We start from the raw sequence: 25,359 nt of genomic DNA on the forward strand, positions 1-25,359 counted from the left end.
AGCCCGTCGCTTTTAACATCAAGCACCGTGCAGGTAGGGACGACGCCAACGCTGATGCCTTGTCCCACATTGGAGAGTGTGGAGCAGGCCAGCCCCAGAGACCGGGAGCTGGACTTGAGAGGTGGGTGTGTAGGAAGGCGCTGTGGCAGAACAGGGCTCTACAGGCCAAATGGCCCGGCAAAAGAGGGGCAGAGCCAAAGCAGAAAGGGGAAGTACAAAAGGCCAGCCCAGCAGCTCAGTAGGGAGGAAGCTGCTGCCGGAGGTAGACATGTCTTCCTGGAGGTTGCGGCCTAGGCCTGACCCCAACCATGCAGCTGTTTGGTGCAACCGCCCCACCGAGCAGATCATCCCAGATTGTTGGGCCCTAGTGATTGGACCGGGCCACCAGGCCCTAGTGATTGGACTGGGCCACCGGGCCCTGGTAGCTGGAACGAGCCACCCGAGACTCCTGGTTGGGAAATACCCCTGAGGCCGGCCCTGACTTGGAGGAGCTGCCTGATGCTGGGGATCCTCAGGAGCTGAGTGAACCAGGTGTACCGGAGGAACCCCTGGGACTCTGTGACCTGGAGGAGCTGCCCTCTGCTGATGACGCAGAGGAGTTCCTGGACCTGCCACTGGTCGATGGGGAGGGACTTGTGGGCCTGCCGCTCGCAGTGTACCCCAGCGACCCAGAAGGAAACTGAGGCATACAGGTACCCGGGGAAGGAAGTGGCCTAGGGACAGCCGGCTAGCAAGCGGCTGAGTCAGGGGCTAACCCCCATCAGTGTGTTGCGGCTGGAGCCCTGCTGATTCAGTGGCAAACTGCTTTGCCACTGCTGGGGCCCTGGGCTGGGATGCAGTGGAGATGGGTGGGCCTGCATCCCCCTCCCCCTTTCCCTAACCACCCTGGGAGGGAGTGCTATCCTCTGCGGTTGCAGACAGAGGATCCTGAGCTCTACTGGCCCTGCCTGCCTGCAAGGCTGGGGGCCCCAGACTATTGTACAAGCCCCACCTGTGGGAAGGCCAGGGGCTGCTGTCTACCAATCAGCCCTGCCCAGCTTGTGGACTAAGGACTGCAAACTGCTTGCCTGCCCTGCCCTGCCTGAAGGCCGAGGGCACCAGACCACTTGTCAGCCCGCCCCGCTGGGAGCTGGGGCTAAAGACTTGTGAACAGGCACTGATTATTCCCCCTAAAGGGAGACGCTGTGGCCTTCCCCGGAGCCTGAGCCCGAGGAAGGGTTGTGGCGCTCCGGCCGGACGGTGCTACCGGCTTACACTCCTTGTGTCTCTGTTTTTAGTTCAGCGGAGTTGTGTGTACAGCACTTGCCCTGCAGTGTCCTCTCTCTTTCAGGTCTCCTGGGCCCCACCATCCGAGCTGAAGTCTATGACATGGTGGTTGTTACCTTTAAGAATCTGGCTACCCGCCCTTTCAGCCTCCATGCTGTGGGTGTGACCTACAGGAAGGCATCAGAGGGTAAGTCTGGCCTCTTACCTCTGGCGCTGCTAGGGTTCCCACAGTGGAGAAGGCAGAGATGTGGTAGTAGGGAGCTATAGAAAATCCTGCTGCTTTCTGAGCTAAATGAAAAAGCAACCTCTTTGCCCAGGTTTTCCCATCCTAAACCTCATTCTCATGGATGCATTAAAAACAAACAACAACAAAACCCCACCCTACCTTGCAGCCAGCATCCTGGTGGCAGGGAAGAGGGAGAAAGCATTTTAACTCGTGGTGTGAATTCAGAGACCATGATGGCCTTACGGGCAGGGGTGAGTTTTGTGGAGTTGTGTTTCTTTGTTTTTGGTTTGGTTTGGTTTTTATTTGTCTCCTTTAGTTTGCAGGAGCTGGGTGGTGTACTGAGATCAGCTGACCCTAATTACGGGGCGGGGCTTCCCTAATTAGGGGACCTATAAAGGCATCCACTCAATCAGGCAGTGGCACAGAGGCCAGCAAACAGAGCTGAAAATATGGGAGTTTGAGTGGGAATGTGTGGTGTTCTGATGTTGTTGGGGTGCTCATTGGGGGTTGTTTTGGTGGGTTGTTTTTGTGTCACTGACAGGAAGTAGGGAAAGGCTATGACAGATACAGAGGTGGTAGTGGTAGTCACTCAGGCAGTGGAAGACACAATGAAGATGACTGGATATGGAAGCTGTGGGATGTACATGATCCTGGAAGGGGGTACCTCAAAAGAGCTTTGTTTGTATGAAGTGCCGCCTCATAGAGCTGATGGAAGAGAAGGTTTGAGGGTTGGAGATACAGGTGGAAACTCTGGTTGAGTTTAGAAGGGGGTTCGAGCAGATGATGATGGAACAAAGGAATGAGGAGGCTGAAGGGAAAACCCCATACCTGCAGATGGAAGCAGGACCAACAAACTCTGAAAGGAGAATTCTGGGTGAGGAAAGTGGCCAGTGGAAGCATGTGACTGCAAGAACCCGGCAGAGGAAAAGACAGGCTCATGAAAGAGAAATAAAGCTCAGAAACAGGTTTATGGAGTTGGAAAATGAGGAAGGGGCACAGCAGGTGGTTGCTGAAGGTGGGAGGGCAAGGAAGAAGAGGAGCAGCTAGTCCTATACAAAGAGTGGATGAGCCAATGGAGATGCCACCAACTAAGAGCCCCAGGAGGATACAGGAAGGGTTGCAGAGAATTGCAAAAGAGAATAGTAGACGGGATGACTTGCAGCCAGAAAGAACAGGGGATAGGTCGGAGAATCGCACCGTTACCAGGAAAAGGCAGGACTGCGTGATTGGGGACTCCCTGTTGAGAAGAACAGACATACCTGTAACCAGAGCTGATCCAGAAAGCAGAAGGGTGTGCTGTCTGCCGGGTGCTAAGATATGGGATGTGGACCTGAGGCTGAAGAGAATCCTAATGGGAGAGGGAAAGAATCCACTGATTGTCCTTCATGTGGGTACAAATGATGTAGCTAGATTCTCACTAGAACGTATCAAGGAGACTATGCCAGTCTGTGGAAGACTCTTAGGAAATTGAGGCTCAGGTGATCTTCAGTGAGATTCTGCCTGTCCTAGAGGAGGACAACAAAGGTGTGACAAGCTTTGGATGATCAACGGATGGCTCAAGCAGTGGTGCTTTAAGGAGGGTTTTGGGATGTACGGTCACTGGGAGGCATTCATGGACAGAGGACTGTTCTCTTGGGATGGACTCCATCTGAGTAGGGAGGGAAATGCAGTTCTAGGATGGAGGCCGGCACAACTGATTAAAAGAGCTTTAAACTAGGGAGATGGTTGGGAGATGAACTTGCCGGGTAATCTCCACGCCTGATTTTAGCATTGAGAGGCTGGAAAATGAAGTAAGAAAGGACACAGCAGTGGGGAGCAGAATGGACATTAGGAGGAAGGATAGTGTAGATATTAGTCTAATAGGCGATATTGGCAGTAGAATGACTGTGCCAAATCAGGTAAATTTTGCCAAACAGCAAAAATTAAGATGTTTGTATACCAATACAAGGAGCCTGGGTAACAAAATGGAGGAACTAGAGCTACTGGTAAAGGAAGTGAAACCAGATATTAAAGGGATAACAGACACATGGTGGAATAGTAGCCATGACTGGTGTATAAGTATTGAAGGGTATGTGCTGTTTGGTGATGGAGTAGCGTTGTATCTCAATGAGGTAGACTGTAAAGAAATTAAAAGTGATGGAATTGATAAGACAGAGTCTGTTTGGGTAAAAATCACATTCAGGAAGAAAACTTCTGGAGTTTCACCTGGGATAGTGCTTGGGGTATGTTACAGACCACCGGGATCTGATTTGGACCTGGATAGAGACCTCCTTAAGGCTTTTAATGAACTAAATACTACTGGGAACTGTGTGATTATGGGAGACTTTAACTTCCCAGATAAAGATTGGAGGACAAGTGCTAGTGGTAATAATAGGGCCCAGATTTTCCTGGATGTGATAGCTGACAGATTCCTTCACCAAATAGTTACTGAACCAACAAGAGGGGATGCCATTTTAGATTTGGTATTGGTGAGTAGAGAGGACCTTATAGAAGAACTAGTTGTAGGGGGCAACCTTGGTTCAAGCGACAATGAGCTAAATCAGTTGAAACTAAATGGAAGGATAAACAAAAATAGATCTGTGACTAGGGTCTTTGACTTCAAAAGGGCTAACTTCAAAAACTTAAGGGAATTAATTGGGGAAGTGGACTGGACTAAAGAACTCATGGATCTAATGGTGGAGGAGGCTTGGAATTAGTTCCTGCGACATTGACTTGAAATATCTGAAGCCTGCATCCCAAGGAAGTGGAAAAAATTCATAGGCAAGGGTTATAGAACAAGCTGGATGAGTAAGCATCTCAGACCGGTGATTAAGAGAAAGCAGATAGCTTTCCTTGCTGATACCTTCCATCTTCCATTCCTTGTAGGCTATCTCTTGGAAATCAGAACATATAGAGATAAAGTGAGAAAGATGTGGTAAAGTCAGGCCAGATGGCTACAAATGGGTATACCAGGGCTGGTATGTGAGCCCTAGAATGCTAAAGGCCCTTTTCCCTGCAGCCAGAGGAGAGGTTACTATAGGTCAATTAGAGACACCAGGACCCAATTAAGGGCTACTCCAGGTGTACTTAAACCCTGCCTTCCCTAAAGGGCAGGGGGAACACAAAGAAGGAGAGAAAGGAGCTGCCAGCAGGTTTTGGCAGCTGCAGGAGAGACTCCGCTGGACTAGGAGACAGTGCTTCTCTGCAGCTGGAGAAACAGAGAAGGAAAGACCCTGGGCCCAGCCTGCAGGAAGGACTGGTGTTTCTGCAATCCTCCAGGGCTTTACCATCACCTCTACAGCCCTGAGAAGGAGCCATGGCAAGGTACCATCCTGGGTCATATACATGGATTAGGACCACCTGCCCGTCCTCTGTGGGTTGAAGGACATTCCACAGGCCTGAAATAAGGCCTGCACCAAATGCTCCATGTGCGAGGTGCTGAGGGGAAGAGACAAAAGACTTGACCAGGTGGGGGCAGGGTTACCACAGGCCCCACTGCCAAAGGAGACTGCTGCCAATAGGTGAGACCAAGAGGGGTTGCTATACCCCAAAAGCCAAGTAGAGTTGGACCTTGCAAAGGGAATTAAAACCAATAATAAAAGGTTCAATAGCCATAAAAATAGGAAAAAAAACAAGAAAGAAGACGTGGGACCGCTAAGCACTGAGGAGGTTAAGGATAATCTAGGCATGCCTGAATATCTAAACAAATACTTTACCTCTGTTTTTAATAAGGTTAATGATGATCTTGGGGATAGTGGTAGGATAGCTAACGGGAATGAGGATATAGAGGTAGAAATTACCACATCGAAGGTAGAAGCCAAACTCGAACAATTTACTGGGACTAAATCAGAGGGGGCTGGATAATCTCCATCCAAGAATATTAAAGAAACTAGCACCTAAAATTGCAAGCCCATTAGCAAGGATTTTTAATGAATCTGTAAACTCAGGGGCTGTACCATATGACTGGAGAATTGCTAACATAGTTCCTATTTTTAAGGAAGGGAAAAACAGTGATCTGGGTAACTACAGGCCTGTTTGACCTCAATAGTATGCAAGGTCTTGGAAAAAAATTTGAAAGAGAAAGTAGTTAAGGACATCGAAGTTAACGGTAATTGAGATAAAATACAACATAGCTTTACAAACAGTAGATTGTGCCAGACCAACCTGATCTCCTTTTTTGAGAAGATAACAGATTTTTTAGACAAAGGGATCTAATTTACCTAGATTTCAGTGAGGCATTTGATACGGTTCCACATGGGGAGTAATTAGTGAAATTGGAAAGATGGGGATAAATATGAAAATTGAAAGGTGGATAAGGAACTGGTTAAAGGGGAGACTACGAGTCATACTGAAAGGTGAACTGTCAGGCTGGAGGGAGGTTACTAGTGGAGTTCCTCAAGGATCGGTCTTGGGGCCAATCTTACTTAACCTTTTTATTACTTGGTAATTTATTTGGTACAAAAAGTGGGACTGTGCTAATAAAGTTTGCGGATAACACAAAGTTGGGAGGTATTGCCAATACAGAGAAGGATCGGGATATTATAAAGAAAGATCTGGATGACCTTGTACACTGGAGTGATTGAAATAGAATGAAATGTAATAGTGGAAAGTACAAGGTCATGCACTTAGGGACTAATAACAAGAATTTTTGCTATAAGCTAGGGACACATCAGTTGGAAGAGAGAGAAGGAGAAGGACCTGGGCATATTGGTTGATCACAGGATGACTTTGAACCGCCAATGTGATGTTAATACCATTATACAAGGCACTGGTGAGACCTCATCTGGAATAATGCGTGCAGTTCTGGTTCCCCACGTTTAAGAAAGATGAATTCAAACTGGAACAGGTGCAGAGAAGGGTTACTAGGATGATCCGCGGAATGGAAAACCTGCCTTATGAAAGGAGATTCAAAGAACTTAATTTGTTTAGCCTAACCAAAAGAAGGCTGAGGAGAGATACGATTGCTGTCTATAAATACATCCGAGGGATAAATACCAGGGAGGGAGAGGAGTTATTTAAGTTCAGCGCCAATGTGGACACAAGAACTAATGGATATAAACTGGCCATCAGGAAGTTTAGACTTGAAATTAGACGCAGGTTTCTAACCATCAGAGGAGTGAAGTTCTGGAACAGCCTTCCAAGGGGAGCAGTGGGGGCAAGAAACCTAGCTGGCTTCAAAACTGAGCTTGATAAATTTATGGAGGAGATGGTATGATGGGACAGCCTAGTTTAGCAATTGACTGGTCTTTGACTACTACAGATATGCCAATGACCTGTAAAGGGGTATTAGATGGATGGGTTCTGAGTTATTACAGAGAATTCTTTCCCGAGTGTCTGGCTGGTGAGTCTTGCCCACATGCTCAGGGTTTAAATGATCACTATATTTGAGGTCAGGAAGGAATTTTCCCCCAGGGCAGATTGGCAAAGGCTCTGGGGGCTTTTTCACCTTCCTCTGCAGTATGGGGCACAGCTCACTTGCTGGTGGATTCTCTGTACCTTGAAGTCTTTAAATCATGATTTGAGGGCTTAGTCATGGGTTAGAGATCTATTACAGGAGTGGGCGGGCGAGGTTCTGTGGCCTGCATTGTGCAGGAGGTCAGACTAGATGATCATATTGGTCCCTTCTGACCTTAGAGTCTGAGTCATAGGTAGGTGGATAGGTGAATGGATGGTTAAGAGAAATTGTAACAGGATATCTAGTGCACCAGTTTGAAATCAGCAAAGGTCAGTCAGAAAATTATTATCCAGTTAATCAAAGAACAAGTTGGTTTAAATGAAATTAGTATCCAGATAATGAACTAACCAATTACTTGTCTATTTAACACTGATCTTCTGTTTGCGCTAAAACTATCCATCAGGCAAAAGTGTCGAGATGGTAACCAGCTGAATCTGGAGCGAGACACAGAGAAGGCGATGAGATGGGGTTGTCCAGCTTGGTTTTAAGGATGATGATAATAAAACACAGGGATGTTTTGTGGTGACAGGTCATTGGTGCAGGGGAGATGAGGTCATCATTGACGACTGGGCTGCTCTTTTGGCTTTAGGGGCAGGATATAATGACGAGACCAGTCAGGCAGAAAAAGAAGACGATGAGGTGGATCCTGGTAAGATCCACACATATGTCTGGGAAATCCTAGAAGACAAAGGACCAACAGAGTCTGACTCGTCATGTCTGACCTACTCCTACTTCTCTTATACTGACAGCGTGAAGGACATCAACTCTGGCTTGATCGGAGCCCTGCTGGTCTGCAGGCCAGGTAAGGGACCTGGGAACCAAAAAAGTAAGTGGGTGGTTTAATCCAATCAACTGTTTTTTGTTTGCTCATGACTGAAAAGGTGAAAATCAAAGAAAACTGGAGTCTTCCTTAAGCTGAACATAAAGCAAAGGCAGGACCATGGGAGGAGTGGCATCTGTTGTGGATTGACAAATTTTGTGATTGACAGATTTTCCAAAGGCTCCCTTCGTCTATCCCAGTCCAGAGAGCTAACACTCTTTCAAGTGCCGTACTGGAAATAACTTGGTCATCGGTTTCCCTCAAAGAATTTATAGTATTTCCAGGAGATTCCAAAGCGGTTACTATTACTGAGGCAACAGTATCAGGGTGTGAATCTTTGTCCACCTTTTTAGATGCTTACACTGAGCGATCATGGCATAGGTGAAAGTCTAGGACCTATTCCACACATGTAAGTTGATTTTGTAAGACCAAATAAAGATGGGGCTGTGACCTGTCCGTGCCTAGGGTAGCTCACCTGAAAATGCCAAGGCCAGGGCAGGCTGCAAAAGGAGAGCAGATTCTCTCAAACTGGTGGCTAACACTGCAGTTAGATTCCCCAACAAGTGCTTCTGATTCCCCACATTGGTTATCAAGAAACCCCAAAAAAGAAATACACAGCCCCCTTTATTGCATTTCAGTGTCTGGCCTCAACTTATCTCTTTACTGGACATAGTTGCTAATTGATTAAAATTCTATTCCCTTTCCCAAAAATGTTCTCTTGACCCCAAAGGTTCAGCCACATTGCCAGATCAATATAAATTTAGATTTTACCCAAAATATCATGCTGCCAGCCAATCCTTTAGTAACTAAAACTAAAGGTTTATTATAAAGTATTACAAATGAGTATTACAAATGAGATGAGAGCTGTTAAATGGTCAAAGCAATCAGATACATACAAATGACTAAAGTCCATCCATATATATATATCCGATTCTCAATAGAACTGTGGAGTTTAAAGGCTTCCATAGTTCCTCTGGTGAACATCCAGTATCTGGATGGGTCTCAGTCCTTTGTTTCACAGCTTCAGTTGGAGATGAGTTGATCCAGAGGTAGGAAGAAGGCAAGATGGGAATGGTGCAGCTGCCTTTTATGTCCCTTTGCCATGTGACTTGTCCGAAATACCTGCCACCCAGCACAAGGCATGGGAAAAGCCTGTGTCCCCTGTCCATAGGCATGTTCTTCTATGCCCTGGTACTCAAAAGGTGCAGCCCCTGGGTTCTTTTCAGAGGATTCATTGTACAATTGAGTTCCCTTGATGGACCATTAAGCAGGCTTAGTGTTGCTGCCCTCCTGTCTGGGGTGTTAGCTCAAATCTCAAATACAAATATACCAGACGTATTCAGAACTCATCATACAAAACTGATACAGACACACAAACAATATTATTATTCTTCGCAAATGATAACCATTCCAATGGTAGCTGACCTCACATATTTTGTAAGATTCACTGTAATTTTACCATATTGATACCAATAATATTAGAAATGGTCACCCCAATTCAGACAGTGTCACAGGAGCCAGGCCGGCAAGGGTTTAAAGATCATGCCTAGATGATGCAGGATATGCAAGAACCAGGCCAAATTTAGGATGTTCTTGCCTATTCTATGCTCAGTCCTTTTGCTGGTAGAGAGATTGACTGCAACTTGGTTCCCAATTGTACCTGAAGTGCAAAGGAGCAAAAAGTGACACCAACATGGCACAGACTTAGATAAGATGGCCTGCTTCAGGTGATTAAATAAAATCCTGGATGTCACAGGAGAGAGCCAGGACAGAACATTTTGAATGATCCCTTCAGTACCTAGTTCAGAGAAGCTTTGTGGCAGCCTTCGGTTCCTCCTAGAAGCCTTTCTCCTTAGGATCACCAGGGTAGAGCACTGGCTTTCCAGAGGAGGGGACTCTCTTCACACTCCAGGAACTGGACAAAGACCAGGAGCAGTGATAGACAAGAATCAGGCTCCCTCGTGAGTGCTGCTCCTTTCTGCCCCGGCAGCACAAACCCACGCAAGTCCTGGCGATGGCTTCGCTGCCTCCAAGAGGTTGGGGGGGAAAAAAAGGGTCTCCTGGTGAAGGAGTGAGATATGCCACCACCCTGGCTGTTTCTTTAACAGCAGCATCACAGCTCTCTCTCCTCTTGGTCGTAGGAGCTCTGGCCAAAGACGGCACCCAGGACACGTTGCAAGAATTCGTGCTGCTCTTCTCAGTGTTTGATGAAGGTAAGTACACAGCATTGGGGTGGCCAGATCCTGTCCGCTGGTTGGGAGGGCAGTGCGTGCTGAGCACCTCTCAGGATCCGTCCTATACAGCCTTTCTAAGCAGCTAGCTCCATACACCACTCTATCTATCCCCGTACACCCCCTCTATCTAAGCTAGCTAGCTATCTCCATGCACCTCACAAGCTATAGCTATAAGATGGATAGAAAGCTGCATAGATCATCAGGCTCAATGGGTAGTGATCAATGGCTCGATGTCTAGTTGGCAACCGGTAACAAGTGGAGTGCCCAAGGGGTTGGTACTGAGGCCAGTTTTGTTCAACATCTTCATTAATGGTCTGGAGGATGGAGTAGATGGCACCCTCAGCAAATTTGCCGATGACATTAAGATGGGGGGAGTGGTAGATAAAGGGCTGTGATAGGATACCGAGTGATTTAGAGAAATTAGAGAATTGGGCCAAAAAAAATCTGATGAAGTTCAACAAGGACAAGTGCAAAGTCCTACACTTAGGACGGAAGAATCCCATGCACTGCTACAGACTGGGGACCGACGGGCTAGGCAGCAGTTCTGCAGAGAAGGACCTGGGGGTTACAGTGGACAAGAAGCTGGATATGAGTCAGCAGTGTGCCATTACTGCCAAGAAGGCTAATGGCATATTGGGCTGCATTGGTAGGAATAATGCCAGCAGATGAGGGGGGGAAGTGATTATTCCCCTCAATTCGGCATGGGTGAGACCACATCTGGAGTATTGTGTCCAGTTTTGAGCCTCCCACTGCAGGAAGGATGTGGACAAATTGAAGAGAGTCCAGCGGAGGGCAATGAAAATGATTAGGAGGTTGGAGCACATGACTTAGGAGGTGAGGCTTAGGGAACTGGGCTTGTTTAGTCTGCAGAAGAGAAGAGTGAGGGGGGATTTGATAGCAGCCTTTAACTACCTGAAAGGGGGTTCCAGGGAGGATGGAGCTAGGCTGTTCTCAGTGGTAGTAGATGACAGAACAAGGAGCAATGGTCTCAAGTTGCAGTGGGGGAGGTCTAAGTTGGATATTAGGAATAACTTTTTCACTTGGAGGATGGTGAAGCATTGGAATGGGTTACCTAGGGAGGTGGGGAATCTCCATCCTTAGAGGTTTTTAAAGTGCAGCTTGACAAAGCCCTGGCTGGGATGATTTAGTTGGGGTTGCTCCTGCTTTGAGCAGGGGGTTGGACTAGATACCTCCTGAGGTTCTTCCAACCCTCATCTTCTATGATTCTATGATCTAAGCTAGCTATCTCCATGCATTCCTCTATCTAAGCTATCTATCTATCCCCACATACCCTCTCTATCTACCTACCTATCTCTAGGCACCTCTCTGTCTAGGTAGCTGGTTAGATAGATGACGGGTGCATGGAGATAGCTATCTCCATGTAATCCCTCTATCTAAGCTGGCTAGCTATCTCAGGGAAGTGTATAACACACATCGGCATAGTATCTAAGTGCTGTGGCCCTGACCCGGCAGGGCGCTCGAGTACAAGTTTCATTTTGACGTGTCCCGCTGACCTCACCGGTTTACAGTCAAGCCTACCCGTGAGTTCCTTTGCTGGATCGCGGCTTCCCTGCTTAGCACCCAGAACAAGAGTGCGTCAGTGCCATGCTGCAGTCGCTGCAAAGACACTGAACGCAGAGCTAGGAAGGAGCTGCGTTCTTCATAGAAACACGCCAGGCCCAGGATAGCCAACCAAACTGCATAAATCAGTCCAACTGGGAGGCCTGGCAGCATGGCCTGGGTGCCCCCAGTTCAGGAGGATGGGACCGAGTTCCAGTGTGAGGGGGTCTCACCTGAGAGCGCTCCAGGATCGCGGGCTCCAGACACTGAGCATCAGCTTACATAGCAGATCATGCACCAAGAATTGCATCTGGCAACATCTGCAGGCTAAAAATTCTCCCAGCTAAACTTCATCTCTCTGCCCAGGGAAGAGCTGGTACCGTGAGCCCAACCGCACAGGAACTCCCCGGCCCTTGGCTCAGCTGCACGCGATCAACGGCTACGTCAATGGCTCTCTGCCTGGTAAGTGTCAGCCCTTCCACCAGACCCTGTGAGCGGGAGGAGGAGGAGGGAGAAGGGTGAGGCTGTGACCAGTGATGGGAGGCAGGGCGCCTAGAGCGGCACTCACAAGAGGGTTAATTGGGTAACCGGAAGAGAAAGGATCTTGGAACTGGAAGCCAGGAAAAACTTGCTGAGGGTGAGATCTGTTAGCCTGCTGTGCAGAGGGATTGCCATACCCTTCCCCCACCTTTGTCTGCCTGGTTTATCCAGGGCAGGGACTGTCTCCTGCTGGATGTTTGTACAGGGTGTAACACAAGTGGGCCCTGCTTTTAGCCTTTCCGAACCACACTGATGGATGGGTCCAGTGCCAGGGAGCCTTCACACTCCCTACACTCTAGTGTTGAGGAACACGGCAGGGGACAATCCAGCACTGGCCAGGACAGAGCAGACAAAATAGCTCTATTTTATCTGGACTCCATATTTCATGCAAACGAAGGGCCCCATCATGCTCCCTGGGAAAGCAGCAGCAAAGCTCCCATGTGTCTTTACCGTTGCGGGGTCAAAAATTGTATCCAAAAGTCTTCCTGAGGAAAGCATGGGGGCAGAAGTGGCGAGGAACAGCAAGTTGTCAGAGGGAGAGGACTTTCCACCCCTAACGCCTATGGGCAGAACTTGACATCCCTAATCTGGGCCTGACCCTGGCTCCCATTAAAGCCAATGGTAAAACTCCCATTCGCTTCAGGATCAGCCCCTCTTTTTTTGCTCAGTCCTTTCTCCGGCATGGCTTCTGCTGGGCCAGATCCTGAGAGGTGTTGAGCATCCCAAGGGAAGCCAAAGATCCTGGCCAGTCAGGTTCCCAGAGCTTGGCACCTTTCAGGGGATGCCCACGAGCCTCTCTGGCTGTCCTGACTGAGTGAGGACTGGAGGCTATCACTGTGTGATTCTATGAGCTGTTCTCCCATTGGTGTGTTTTCCTTCTCTCCCTGGCAGATCTCAGGCTGTGCCAGAAGAAACCAGTCCATTGGCACGTCATTGGGCTGGGCACCGCCCCGGAAGTGCACTCCGTTTTCTTCGAGGGCCACACGTTCTTGGTGAGGAGCCACCGGCATGCAACCTTAGACATCTCGCCAGCCACTTTCCTCACGGCTCAGACCATGCCCACCACCAGCGGTAGATTCCTGATGTTCTGTGAAATCCCAGCCCACCAGCAAGGTAATGTCCACCAGCCTTGGGGCTGGGAGGGCTCCAGAAGGGACTCACAGCTCCCTCACACTCAGTTAGACTCCCTGGGACCCATTCACACTGGCACATCGAGGAGCTGAAAGTGGGGGTGGGGCTCTTTAATTTACACCTTCTGACCCCACCCGACTGCTTTTCTTGCTGCTACTCCTCTTTTACAGCCCTTTCAACTCGTGGAATTTGCCATCTTGGCTGCCTTAGGACTGGGGGGAACTTGGAACTTCTGCTTTTGGCTACACATTGATGAGCAGATGTGCGAGGCGGGAATAAGCACATCTGAAAAAGTCTAACGGGCTGTGAGATTAAAGTGGATTTGAGTCTCTTCTCCCTGACGCTGGATAAAGCCGGAGTAACTCCATGCTAGCCAGCAGTATTACACCAGGACAGTGCAGGCGTAAGTGGGAGGAGAATTATTGAGGCCCCTTTAGAATTATTTAGATTCATCTCTGAATTTGGTTGAGAATCTGTCCCAGATTTGTTTTCTTGTGTTATTTCAAGAGGCAAAAAGCACAACACAATCACCTGCCTCCAGAAGGATGTAGCAATTAATTGGAAGCTAACCAGGCCTCAATGTAGAGTTCGTGTTATAGAGCTTCTTAAATGATCATTGGTATAATGAATCCTGTATTTGCAGAGGTAGTAGCTGGACACGCCTCTCCCACCTGGCTGCACTGGCGTCTGCTGTCTGTATATTTGTCTTAAGTCATTTATGGATACATACATATAAATCACTGCCTTCCTCTACTCCCCCATCTCATTCCTCTCTTAATCACTATCCTCATCTGCCTCTCCACATCAACCTATTTACCAAGGCAGATGCAATATGGCTAGATAGCTGTACGTCCAGCTGCTATCGAGACAGGTACACTGAGAATGCTAGTGAAAGAATATCCAGAGAGCTGTGAGTCAGACAGACACTGATGTTTCTGTCTGGCTCATTTGAATCCAGCTGGCATGGAAGCATACATCAGTGTGGAAGTCTGCCCGGAAGAGCCCAAGATGAAGATGAGGCTGGCCATAGACGTGCCAGATGAAGATTATTATGATGACAGCTATGATACGGAGAGCAGGGTGATCACATTTGATGAGAATGACTCTTCTCCCTCCATCGGCTTGCGCTCCTTCGCCAAGCAGGAGCCTGTGACCTGGATCCATTACATTGCAGCTGAGGAGGTGGATTGGGACTATGCCCCAATGACGCCCACTTATCTGGACAGGTGAGAGCATGTTCACGTGGCTAGGGCATGGGTGGGGCCTGGAGACAGGACAGCCAGCTGTTCCCATTCCCCCTTGGAGTTTTCCTTCTCTTCTTCAAATCAGCACAAAGCCCCAGCCAAACCCTTCCCATTAGCAGCTTATTTCTTCCTCGTTCCATTGAGGTGCTAGGTGCAGGAATAGACAGTGGGCTAAATTCTTCTTTCAGGCACACCCACACAACCTCGTGGGAGCGAGAGCTGAGTTTGGCCCATATATTTAATCCAGACCTTCCTTGCTGCTGGCAGAAGGTAGTCTGAGCAATGCAAGTCATACCACGGTTTCCTTTCTGCCCACATAACCTGATCTAAAGGGAACTGTTGTCATTAAGAATCCTATTTGAGTATGTATTAGACCATACCATCAGCATTGTGGCAAAAAGGACTACCCCCAGAACACAGGTGGGGTGGGCCGTCTAGTACAGGCTGAGGCAGTATGCGCAGTACCAGAGTGTGAGGCTCCACTCGGCCCCTTGGCAGAGGCTGGGGAAGGGTGTGGAAATGACAGTCAGCTCCTGGGAGAAAGGGAATTGTTTGATCTACTGTCCCAGTAGTCATTGACCTTTCCACTAGTCACTAACCAGTTGCACAGGTAGGGATCTGAAGGGAGCTCTGTGGTACTAGCCCATCTCTGAACAGAGGGGTCTGTAGTTGGTTTTGAACTACCCAACCCAGCTTGTCCTCTTACCTTTGGCACCCTCCCAGGTTAACACTATGGGCCACGTTCCCCTGTGCCGCTGCTCTGCTGATTTCTGGGAGATACACCAGGGATCCATTGGGGCCCTGTATTTTTGCCACTGAGAGATGTGATTGCGTTGTCCCGAGAGGATGGATCTGTACCAGATACAAGACAAGATTAGCCCCTAGTGATTCACCACTTCCTTTTGCATGGCAGTAATCTGAGAATTATATCACAGCAGCTTCTTAGTCAGCACTGCCTGGCAGTGACAGTTGTCACCAGTCATCCCAGTCACTCTACTCTCACAGGCCTGAAGCAGAAATATTTGGGGGCTGACCCAGTGGCGGGGTCACAGGGTTCTGCTTTCCCATGGAGCCCCCAAAGGACAAGAACTCTCAGTACCGATCAGTACTGACTGGGCCCCTGGTCAGCAGGGAAGCCAAGGGCTGAATGGACTGCTAAAGGGGGTCCTTCCAGATCAGGGTCCAGGCTTGCTGTCAGGGCAGTGAGAGGAGTCTGCTTGGCCATGTGACTTGGCCACATCTGGCAGTGATCCCAGCACATGTGCGCAAGTCCCAGGCTCACCGCTCTGCTACAGCAACCAATTCCTGCCAGGACAATATCCGGTGGGACACCCATAACAAACCTCTTGTTGGTAAATTGCATCGTGAAGTCAATGGCATGGCCACACACTTGAGCTCATTATGAAATAGACTCGAGCCCAAAAAACAATATTGTTTAGGTTAATTGCGAAAAGCCAATAATAGTACAATACAGGAAAAAATGGTTCAATACAATATCAATTTCTGAGACGCCATCTTGTGCGGTGTTAAATTCATTTTACGCAGCTCCCAAAGCTGCCCATTTCAGCATTGGTATTTATAGGATGATTTTACAGGAAAACCCTTTACACTTCACCAAAATCCAACTATCAGTTTGTCCCAGTTCCTTAACTTGTTCTGTACCGTCCATATCTTTGTTGTGGATACTAGCATTCCAGATACTGGTCTGAGAAGATATTTGTACTGAGGCAGAACATTAATGGATTTTGCCTTTGACAAGTTTGCTATTTTCTAACTCCAAATCTGACTTCAGATTTGCAAACTGTTATGGGATACTGAGCATAAATGAACAGGATTATAGAAAGACCTAGTCCAATTTAGGCCATGTAACTGTTATATATATACACACAATATATAATGTTATATTGATATTGTATACTTAATTCATATTAATGTATGTGGTGTGAATAATACGTATTGAAAATATGATATATATATATATATTAGACCAGTATATATTGGTCAACACTGTTTTAAAACTCCATCTGGTGTAGGTTCCCTCTCTTATGGAAGTAATAGTCTGCATTTGAATCCAATCATATGGTTGTGGAAAAGTTTTTGCATTTATTTTCAGGGTAGGGCCCTTCTTTTCATTCTATGTCTGTACAGTGCCTTGCACAATGGGGCCCTGATCCATGTTTGGGGCCCGTACACACTGCCACAACACCAAATGTATTATTAGACAATTATTCTGAATGATAACGATGGAGCTAATAGGAATAAATCAGCTCTTGCGCCTGCCCCTGGCAATTCTGCCTGGGCTCAGTCAGTTCTCCTCTCCCTCTTCCGCCTGTAGAAGTTACACAAGTCAGTTTCTGGAAACTGGTTCTCATCGAATTGGTTCAAAGTATAAGAAGGTGATGTTTGTGGAATATGAGGATGGGACCTTTAAGAAGCGCAAGGTATCAGATCAACGTGACACAGGAATTCTGGGACCAGTCCTTAAAGGAGAAGTTGGAGATCAGTTTACGGTAAGAGAGAGATTTCTGGTAAGAGGGACAGGAAGGGTAAACTCGGAAGCTTCATTGCTGTTCTTCTTACTGTTTCCTTATTCATGTCTATGGTTTGACACAGATTCTGTACTGTGTCCCTGGTAGTGGCTAGTGTCCAGCAGAGAGGAGGACCGTCTTTCAGCTGCTACTGAAATCTAGAGATAAAAGCCTCAATGACTTCAGTGGAAATACACTTGGGATGGATTTGGCCAAATACTCTTCACTTGTCTTTAATGCAGTCACTAACCCATATGTGGTACGTGACTTCCAGTGCATTCTTCTGAGACAGATACATCCACTTCCTTCCTTGAATCTTCTCCAACTATGTGCTGATTGCACAGGCCTCTTGATGTACAGTACCTGGGGGAGGCTGCCCTCTATGCACAGCCTATCTCACCATACTCCCTTATTAACTGGCTGCTTGATTTGTTTAGTGTTGCCAAGAGGCACAATGGGTTCCTGGTATGAGAACAGGTTATGATTCAGCAGATTCTAGTTCCAGTCTCTTTGATTTGCTGAGTAGCTGACAGCAAGGAAATGAGGCCAAAGACTTGAAACTGAGGTGGCACTTACCTCCATATTTATTGGAGTGGGTGGATTTTCAGAAACACTAAGCACTTGCAATTGTGTTTGAGGCCGATGGCAGTTGTCTGCTCAGCTCCTTGGTTAATCAGGCCACTTACTCAGGTCTCTTATAGATTCAGTGCCCAATTATGGGCACCTATGTTTTAAAAAATTGGTCTCAGCCGCTTTGGGCCTCACTTTTCCCATCTGTGAAATGGGTCTAAATAATATTGACCTACCCTCTAATAATTCTGCCATTTCTGTGCTCTTTCATGGCCTGACTGAGACTGGGACCTCAAAGAAAGTCAGGGTCATAGAGTTTAAGACTAGAAGAGACCCACTAGCTCATCTAGTCTGACTTCCTGTACATCACAGGCTGCCAGCACCCCCAGAATCTCCCCACAAAACCTGCCAACTGAAATGAGACCAAAGTATTGCAGCTCACAGGAGACTAGACTGTGATGTGCCTCCAGCAGAGAACAGGAGGGATTGAGGTGCACCAGTGCCCGAGGCCCCTGCAATACCAAGGAAAAGTGGGTCTGAGACTCACCCAGGTAAGATGGAGACAGTGCTGACTAGTAGGGGAAGCGTCTGCCCAAGTCTGCTACCACTCCTTCTGCTGTGTGATGCTGCCTGCCTCAGGTAGGTGCCTCAATTTTGGGGGCTCACCTCGCAACACCTCAAAAGAGCCGGATTTTGCGAGGGTGGGTGCTCTCGCTGGCTGGGCAGATGAACAGCCATGGGGCATGTGACAATGAATGGCCACAAGGAAAGCTCTGGAGATAAAAAGGACTATCGAGGGCTAAGTGTCATTGTTTGTCATTTCAGATTGTATTCAAGAATCTAGCAAGCCGGCCATACAACATCTACCCTCATGGGCTCACCAGCATAAGTTCCTATCACCCACTGAAGTCTTCTGAAGGTGAGATTGGTGGAGGAAGGTCACTGGAATTTAGCAGAGCTGTTGGTGAATACCGCATAGCTCAGAACAAGGGAGCTTTGTGAATCACCCAGTAGATGGATTGTTTTACCTGTTCAAAGTACTTGGGCACTGACGTCCCCCAAGGCTGTATTATCTCTCGGGGAGAGTCTCCTCTGCACTGTGGAACCCTCTCTTTGAGGGAGGTTTTGGGGATGGGGCTGACAGGAGAGGTCTTGTCAATCAGGGAACTAAGGGACCGTCAAAGGGTTCCTGGAGGTGGTGTGGAGACCTCTCTCATGCAGATGGCTCTGGCCTCTTGCGTCCCGCAAGCTGTGAGAATATCTGCATGTTCTGCAATCCAGATCTCCCGCTGTTTCCACTGAGGAGCCAATCCTGCCCCACAATGGCAGAATTCAGAGGAGGCTGTACAATGTAGGGTCACACTATGGTCGCATGGTCCTTCGTGATGCTTCCCTTCTGCCAACAGGAACTGATCAGTCTGCTGCTGTTCTTCATCAGTAATGGAGGAATAACCAAGCCTCAGGCATCCTTGTCCTTACACAGGATTTCCTTAGCATATTATTCAAGTCAGTATCCTCCTCTGACTATGGCCAGCAATGCTCTGCAGGAAGGAAACACCCACTGCCACAGTGCACCTTGCCAAGAGCACGTGCATGGCGGGAATTCCTTCCCATCTCATGCAGTAATCAGCCTATGCCTTGTACGTTTCACTTTTCCCTTATTCCCTGGGCATTTCACGCTGACTGACCCTTCCTGGAAACACACAGCTCTGAAATGGTTGTTAAACGGTAGCTGAAAGCAAAGTCAACTAGCTAAACTTGCATGGCTCTAAAAGTTTTTTAAATGATCAATTGGCATTTGTCATGAAATTCCTTAACATGAAAACACCATTTTATTCTATAGCAGCGGGACAGTATGGCAGTGACACGGCTGTCAGCTGCAGTGCTTTGGGCCATTGCTGTAGGATAATGCACTATTTTTATTATCTTGCATGTTGATGCGTTCCAGAGGGGTAGCCATGTTAGTCTGTTCTTAGCAAAACAGCGAGAGTCCTGTGGCACTTTAAAGACTAACAAATTTATTTGGGCATAAGCTTTCGTGGGCAGAAACCCACTTCGTTGGATGCATGAAATATGGGGTTTCTGCCCACGAAAGCTTATGCCCAAATAAATTTGTTAGTCTTTAAGGTGCCACAGCACTCTCTCTATTTTTATTATATAATCAATACCTAACTCTCTTTTCAGTAGTAGATCTCAAAGCACTTCACAGTCTTTAATGGCTTTAGCCTCACACAGCCATGTAATGCAGGGGCATGCTATTATCCCCATTGTACACAGGGGAAACTGAGGCACTGAGCAACTTGCCCCAGGTCACAGAGGAAATCTGTGGCAGAATTGAACCCAGGTCTCCTAAATCCTAGGCTAGTGCCCCACTTGACTGGGGACAATGATCATCATTAATCCTCCTCCTTCCATTTTACTTCAAACAACCATTGTGGGCCAGGCAAGCCCCCTCCCAGTGGGCAATACTGACATGGATAGGACTGCTTCCCAGTAAAGTGTGACTCAGTGGACTGGAATCTTCTCTCATTTACACCGGTGTAAACCAGGAGTGATTGCATTGAAGTCCGCGGAGTAACTCTGGTGTAATACTAGTGTCAGTTTCAAATCAGGGTCAGTTGGTGCAAAGGTGGCAGAATCGGGCCCTACGTGGCACCAGTGAAATACCCCATGGACAGAAACTCTCCCTTCCCTTCTGGCGCTACCAGGATTGGTGACACGCGAGCGTGCTCCTGCTCTGATTTAGTTTGGAGTTTCCCTCCTCATTCAGCTTCTCTTCCTGGTACTGCTGCTTGTTTTTCTTTGAGCAGTTGCTAGGTGATCATCTGGCTCTCTCACAGCTGCTGCTGCCGCCTGGTGGGAATCTTTGGGAGACATTGTCACTAAGAAACCATCCTGATTCCTGGTTGTGCATCATGCAGCTTCTGTCTCCCTCCTCTCCTTCTTAAGGGCTAAAACTATCAAGGGCCTGAACAAGCTCCTCTGCTCCTGCTGCTTCTGGCTGGGATGGGGCAACCTCAGAGGAACCAGTGGGTGGCCAGGTTCCTAAAACTAGCTCAGATTTGCAAACCCCCCTCCCCCCCTTTTTTTTCCCTCTTTTTTTGCCCCCTATGATTTAATTTAAGCCAGTGCTTTCCTCCAGGACAGCTAGGTTCTGTTCACGACTCAGCCACTGACTCACTGCGTGACTCTGGACAAGTCATGTCCGTGCTTGGTAACTCAGTTTCTCCAGCTATAAATTGGGTAGAACACTCACCCATCTTTGTGGGATCTCTGGCTAACCATTGCTGTGCCATAATTTAAGGGTGATCCGTTAAACCTAAGTTTTTCTAGCAACCTGGGCTCTGCATTCGAGATAGATGAGTCCCCTTCAGAAACATATCTGGCATCAGCAATTGCCGAGTGCAGGTATCATCACTGTGCTTATTTGATGTTAGCATTTTCTCTCTTCCATCCAACCGTCGACACTTCTTTTCTCATAGATTGTCTGTATTGTCTGCATCATTGTCTGCATCATTCTTCACCCTGTCTATGCCCTTGCCATCCCCCCTCAGCCCAGCCAACTCTGATAAATCAGATCAAACTGTCCGTCCCTGATATCCATAAGGAGTTTCAAAATGAGGTACACACCTTCCCTTCCATGGCTGGCTCTGTTTGACTTAGGTAAGCACTAGCACCTTCCAAGGCATCTCCAAACCTTCTCTACATACTGTACAAGCCACTTGGGTTTGCAAATGTGGGCCCTGATTCAGGAAAGCCCCTAAGCATGGACTGAACATGTATTTAAGGCCCCGCACACTTCCTGAACAGGACTTATTCTAGGATCATGGGCTGGGCTGGAGGTGTCCTGGGATCAGGCTTTCCCATGAGATTTCAGGAGCTCTGATTTGGGTTTGGCCAGCAGCCCCTGCAAGAGACAGGCTAATCATGGAATCTAAGCACTGCTGCTTCTGGTCCTGGATGCTTGTTCTGGACCTTCTGCTGCTTCTACAGGGTGCCTGTATGATCTTGAATCTGCCTTCCTTCCTCCAGCCCACCTTATAACTGGGATCTGCTCTCCAGCAAGTGCCCAAACCTAATGAATTGCTCTTGGGGGTTGTCTGTTAACAGTTAAAGATGTGAAGGATATACCTATTGAGTCCGGCCAGTCATTCAAGTACAGCTGGCAAGTGATGACGGAGGATGGGCCGGCCGGCTCGGATCCTCGCTGCCTGACCCGTTTCTACTATAGCTCCATCAACCCAGTCCGAGACACGGCTTCGGGGCTGATCGGTCCCCTCTTGCTCTGCTCTAAAGAATCGATGGATCAGAGAGGGAATCAGGTGAGCTCTTTCCTTTCAGTGTAACCCCTGGCCATTGCGGAGGTGTGGTTTAAGTGTGGTGGGGCCTTGTTCCTTTCCATTGTGAGCTGTAGGACAGAGTAACTGTGGTGCGACATAGCAACACTGCACTGCAGCTTCACAACATTTGAATTTTCCTATTGGGACGTTGCATTGTTGCTTGTGAATTTTGCATCCTTAGGGACAGATTCTGAAGCCCTTACACAGTAAATCTCCCATTGACTCAGATGGGAAGTTTGATTGGCTAAAGGGCTGCCGAATTTGGTCTTTACTTTCCACGACACCAATATCAATCAGGACTGACAAAAGCCATATCTGTTCCCTGAATTTCAGTGCAGACACATGATGTCCCTCTCTGGACAGCTGGTTCTGCAGTCAGATGCATGGTCATCTATCCATTTGATAGGTAACTTAAATTACTAAGCCGTGCCCTTAAATTTGCGATCAAAATCAGAGCTGAGGTTACAGAAATACAGCAGCTGTTATATGGAATGATACAAATTGTCACCCATGCCGCTGCCCTCCTGCCACTGAAGGATCTCCGTGATTCTGGAATAATAATCCTTAGCTCTTTTCATCAGTATAACTCAAAGCACTTTACAAAGGAGGCCAGTGTCATTATCCCCATTTTACAAAGGGGGAAACTGAGGCACAGGGCAGGGAAGTGACTTATCCAAGGTCATCAGCAGAGCTAGGATCAGAGCGCTGGTCTCCAGAAGCACAGTCTAGCGCTCGATCCACTAGGCTGCACTGCCTGAGAGAAGAACACCCTCATAAGTGCATAGGTCGCTAACATGTCCATGGGCACAGGTGCATAGTAACAGCAGCAACATTAAGGGAGAGGGAGTGTTATCAGGCATGGCCACGCCATAGCACTCCCTTTCACTCAAACGTGGCACTGCCAGCACCCCTACCTCAGCTTCCTTCCCTGTGGGTGGATCTCCTCAGCTCTCCACACACAGCTCAGTGCTGGAGATACAGTTTGGTCTCCAGCCATGTCACAATGAACATGACCCCTTCTGGGGTAACAATAATCCAGCTGAAATTCCCACCAAACACCAAGGCTCTTCCGCCCTCCATGGGCATCTTGTTAGCCCATCTTTTGTGGCCTGTTCTCAGCCCCTTTCTGGGCTACCTTGGAGTCTTTCCCTGCTCTGGTACAGAGCACTCAGCCCACAGGCTTGTGCCCTGTGGTATCAGGCCTTCTGCAAACATGACTCGGGGCCGTCCCACTCCCCATGGTTGCACACTCCAGACAGAGCTCCCAAGTCCAAGTCTTTGATGAGGCCCAGGTGTCCATTAAACTATCACCTGGCCCCTTAGTCCTGCCCCCACAGGCTGGGAAGCAGCTAATTACTTATGGCACAGGCAGGTTTGGCCCCAGCTCCCCTTACAGGGGCCACCCACCCTGGTTACATGACACAGTATTTGTTCTTGTTCGGATCCTGTCTCTGTGCCCTGAGCAAGGCCCCAGTCCTACAGAGTGCTGACCTCATCAACGTCCCCTGGAGACAGCGGGAGATTAAATGAATGAGCTCTGATAATGAAATCTATTGACGTTTTCTTAAATCCCCAACACGGCTGCTCAGTGAGTGAGCTTATGGCTACTAGCAGGTGTGCCGGTGTCAGTGAAGGCAGAATTTGGCCCCAGAGCTTCAGACGTTGGGTTTGGCTGAGCATCCAAAGTATGGGATGGCAGAGCATCCACAGCCAGGCCAGGGAGCCGGGCAAGCACAAGCTTTCATGCAGCATGTCCTGTGCTTGGCTTTTGGCTTAGGCATGCGTTGGGCCTTCTGCAAAATGCTTCTCCCAACCCTGATTGTAAGGGGCACACGGAACAACTTCGCATTCAGACGGGCTCACTGTGGAATCTGCTGTCTCAGCCCAGCAGGCTCCCTCTGAACTCACCGATACAGCTGCTGCCTACGTGCCGCGAGTCTCTTGGATGGGGCCTGGCAGCAGCTGCATGCCGGGTATGTGCACACGCAGGGTGTGCAGCCACACGACCCCGCCAGCTGGTTGAGAGCGCGGTACTGCCCACTGGCGGAGGCAGCGAGGGGGCAGGCCCGAGCAGCAGTCAAGTGTGTGTGCAGGCGAATGGGTAGCCGGCAGGTCAGTCTGCGTCCGAGGGGTCCCTAGCAATGGTCTGAGTTCTCTCAGGGTCAGGAGATGGAAGATCCACGCCAAGGGGCTGCATAACTGGGTGGGGGGGGGCAAGGTTAGGTGAGGCAATGAGGCAGGGTCAGGCGAGGCACAGCAGCTACCGATGCCCCCTGGAGGGCTTGGTTCAGTGCCAGCGTCCTGCCCAGGCCCCGGCTGGTAGTCGTCAGACACGCTATGACCTCCGACAGCGTCACTTGCCTCCTGGCCAGAGCCAACCCAGACCACGAGTAACCCCCATCCTCTGTGATTCCCAGATGATGTCAGATGAGACGAGGTTTGTGTTGTTTTCGGTCTTTGACGAAAACCAAAGCTGGTACCTGGCGGAGAACATACAGCGGCTCTTCAGCGACCCAGCCACCGTGAACCCCCAGGATCCTGAATTCTATGCCGCAAATGTTATTCCCAGTGAGTATCCCAGGTGGGAGCTGCAAGTCGAAGACTGAAGGAAAAATCAGGATTGTCCATACACAAAGACCTTGTGACCCGTTCCGTGCCCAGGGTAGCCACCTGAGAATGCCAAGGTCAGGGCAAGCTGCAAAAGGAGAGCAGATTCTCCCAACACTGGTGGGTGGCATGGAAGCCAGACTTCCCAATCAGCCACAAACTGCACTTCTGAATCCCCAAAGAAGCCAGTACACAAATACACACAGCCCTTTTAATGAATTCAGCTTCTGGCTCCCAAATCAGCACTGGGTCCAGTAAAGAGACCAGTTATTTAAACTCTATGCTCTTTACTAAATAGGTTCCCTCTTACCCCAAAGGGTCAGCCACAGTACCAGTTCAGTACAAGTTTGGATCTTACCTAAAATATCACACTGCCAGCCAATCCTTTAGTAACTAAAACTAAAGGTTTATTGTGAAAAGAAAGAAAGAAATAACCCATAAGAGAAATGTTAAAGGGTCAAGGCAAATCACATACATACAAATGATTCAAAGTCCATATACATCAGGTTTCTAGGAGAATTGTGGAGTTGCAGGCTTGTACAATTCCTCTGCTATACATCCACTACCTGGATGGGTCTAAATCCTTCGGTTCAGTTGCAAAATGAATAGATCCAGAGGTAAGTGTGTGTCTGCAGCTGGACAGGAACAAAGACCAAATGGTTTCTGTGGTTTGATTTTATATACCCTCTGTCTGTGGCCAGGCGGCCTGTGGAAACTTACAGGAACTAAAATGTAGTCCAGAATCACATGGGCCAATCCTGATAACTCTTCAGGTATGCCTTTACTTTCTTCCTGGGCTCTTTGTATCTGTGAATGTCTTAATGGGCCATTAAGCTGGCTATTGTCCTGCCGCCTCTCT

At 48.4% G+C, this 25,359-nt stretch overlaps 1 protein-coding gene across 2 annotated transcripts in view; it reads left to right on the forward strand.

The window, feature by feature from the left end:
• F8 (coagulation factor VIII) overlaps positions 1–25,359 on the forward strand; it is a 68,443-nt gene that overhangs the window by 14,735 nt on the left and 28,349 nt on the right. For both annotated transcript variants that reach the window (XR_010919761.1, XM_067548544.1), the window contains exons 3-12: positions 1,331–1,453; positions 7,516–7,728; positions 9,888–9,959; positions 11,907–12,002; positions 12,972–13,193; positions 14,170–14,437; positions 16,791–16,965; positions 18,379–18,472; positions 21,664–21,875; positions 24,311–24,461. Coding sequence is in view for 1 of the 2 variants with exons in the window: in XM_067548544.1 (XP_067404645.1) it covers positions 1,331–1,453; positions 7,516–7,728; positions 9,888–9,959; positions 11,907–12,002; positions 12,972–13,193; positions 14,170–14,437; positions 16,791–16,965; positions 18,379–18,472; positions 21,664–21,875; positions 24,311–24,461 (1,626 nt within the window). In the remaining variant the exon portion in view is untranslated. The remainder of the gene's footprint in view (positions 1–1,330; positions 1,454–7,515; positions 7,729–9,887; positions 9,960–11,906; positions 12,003–12,971; positions 13,194–14,169; positions 14,438–16,790; positions 16,966–18,378; positions 18,473–21,663; positions 21,876–24,310; positions 24,462–25,359) is intronic.

This window comes from Emydura macquarii, unplaced genomic scaffold (genome assembly GCF_026122565.2).
Source record: "Emydura macquarii macquarii isolate MOO-44397 ecotype Brisbane River unplaced genomic scaffold, CSIRO-AGI_Emac_v2 contig_1253, whole genome shotgun sequence".
NCBI classification, from domain to species: Eukaryota; Metazoa; Chordata; order Testudines; family Chelidae; genus Emydura; species Emydura macquarii.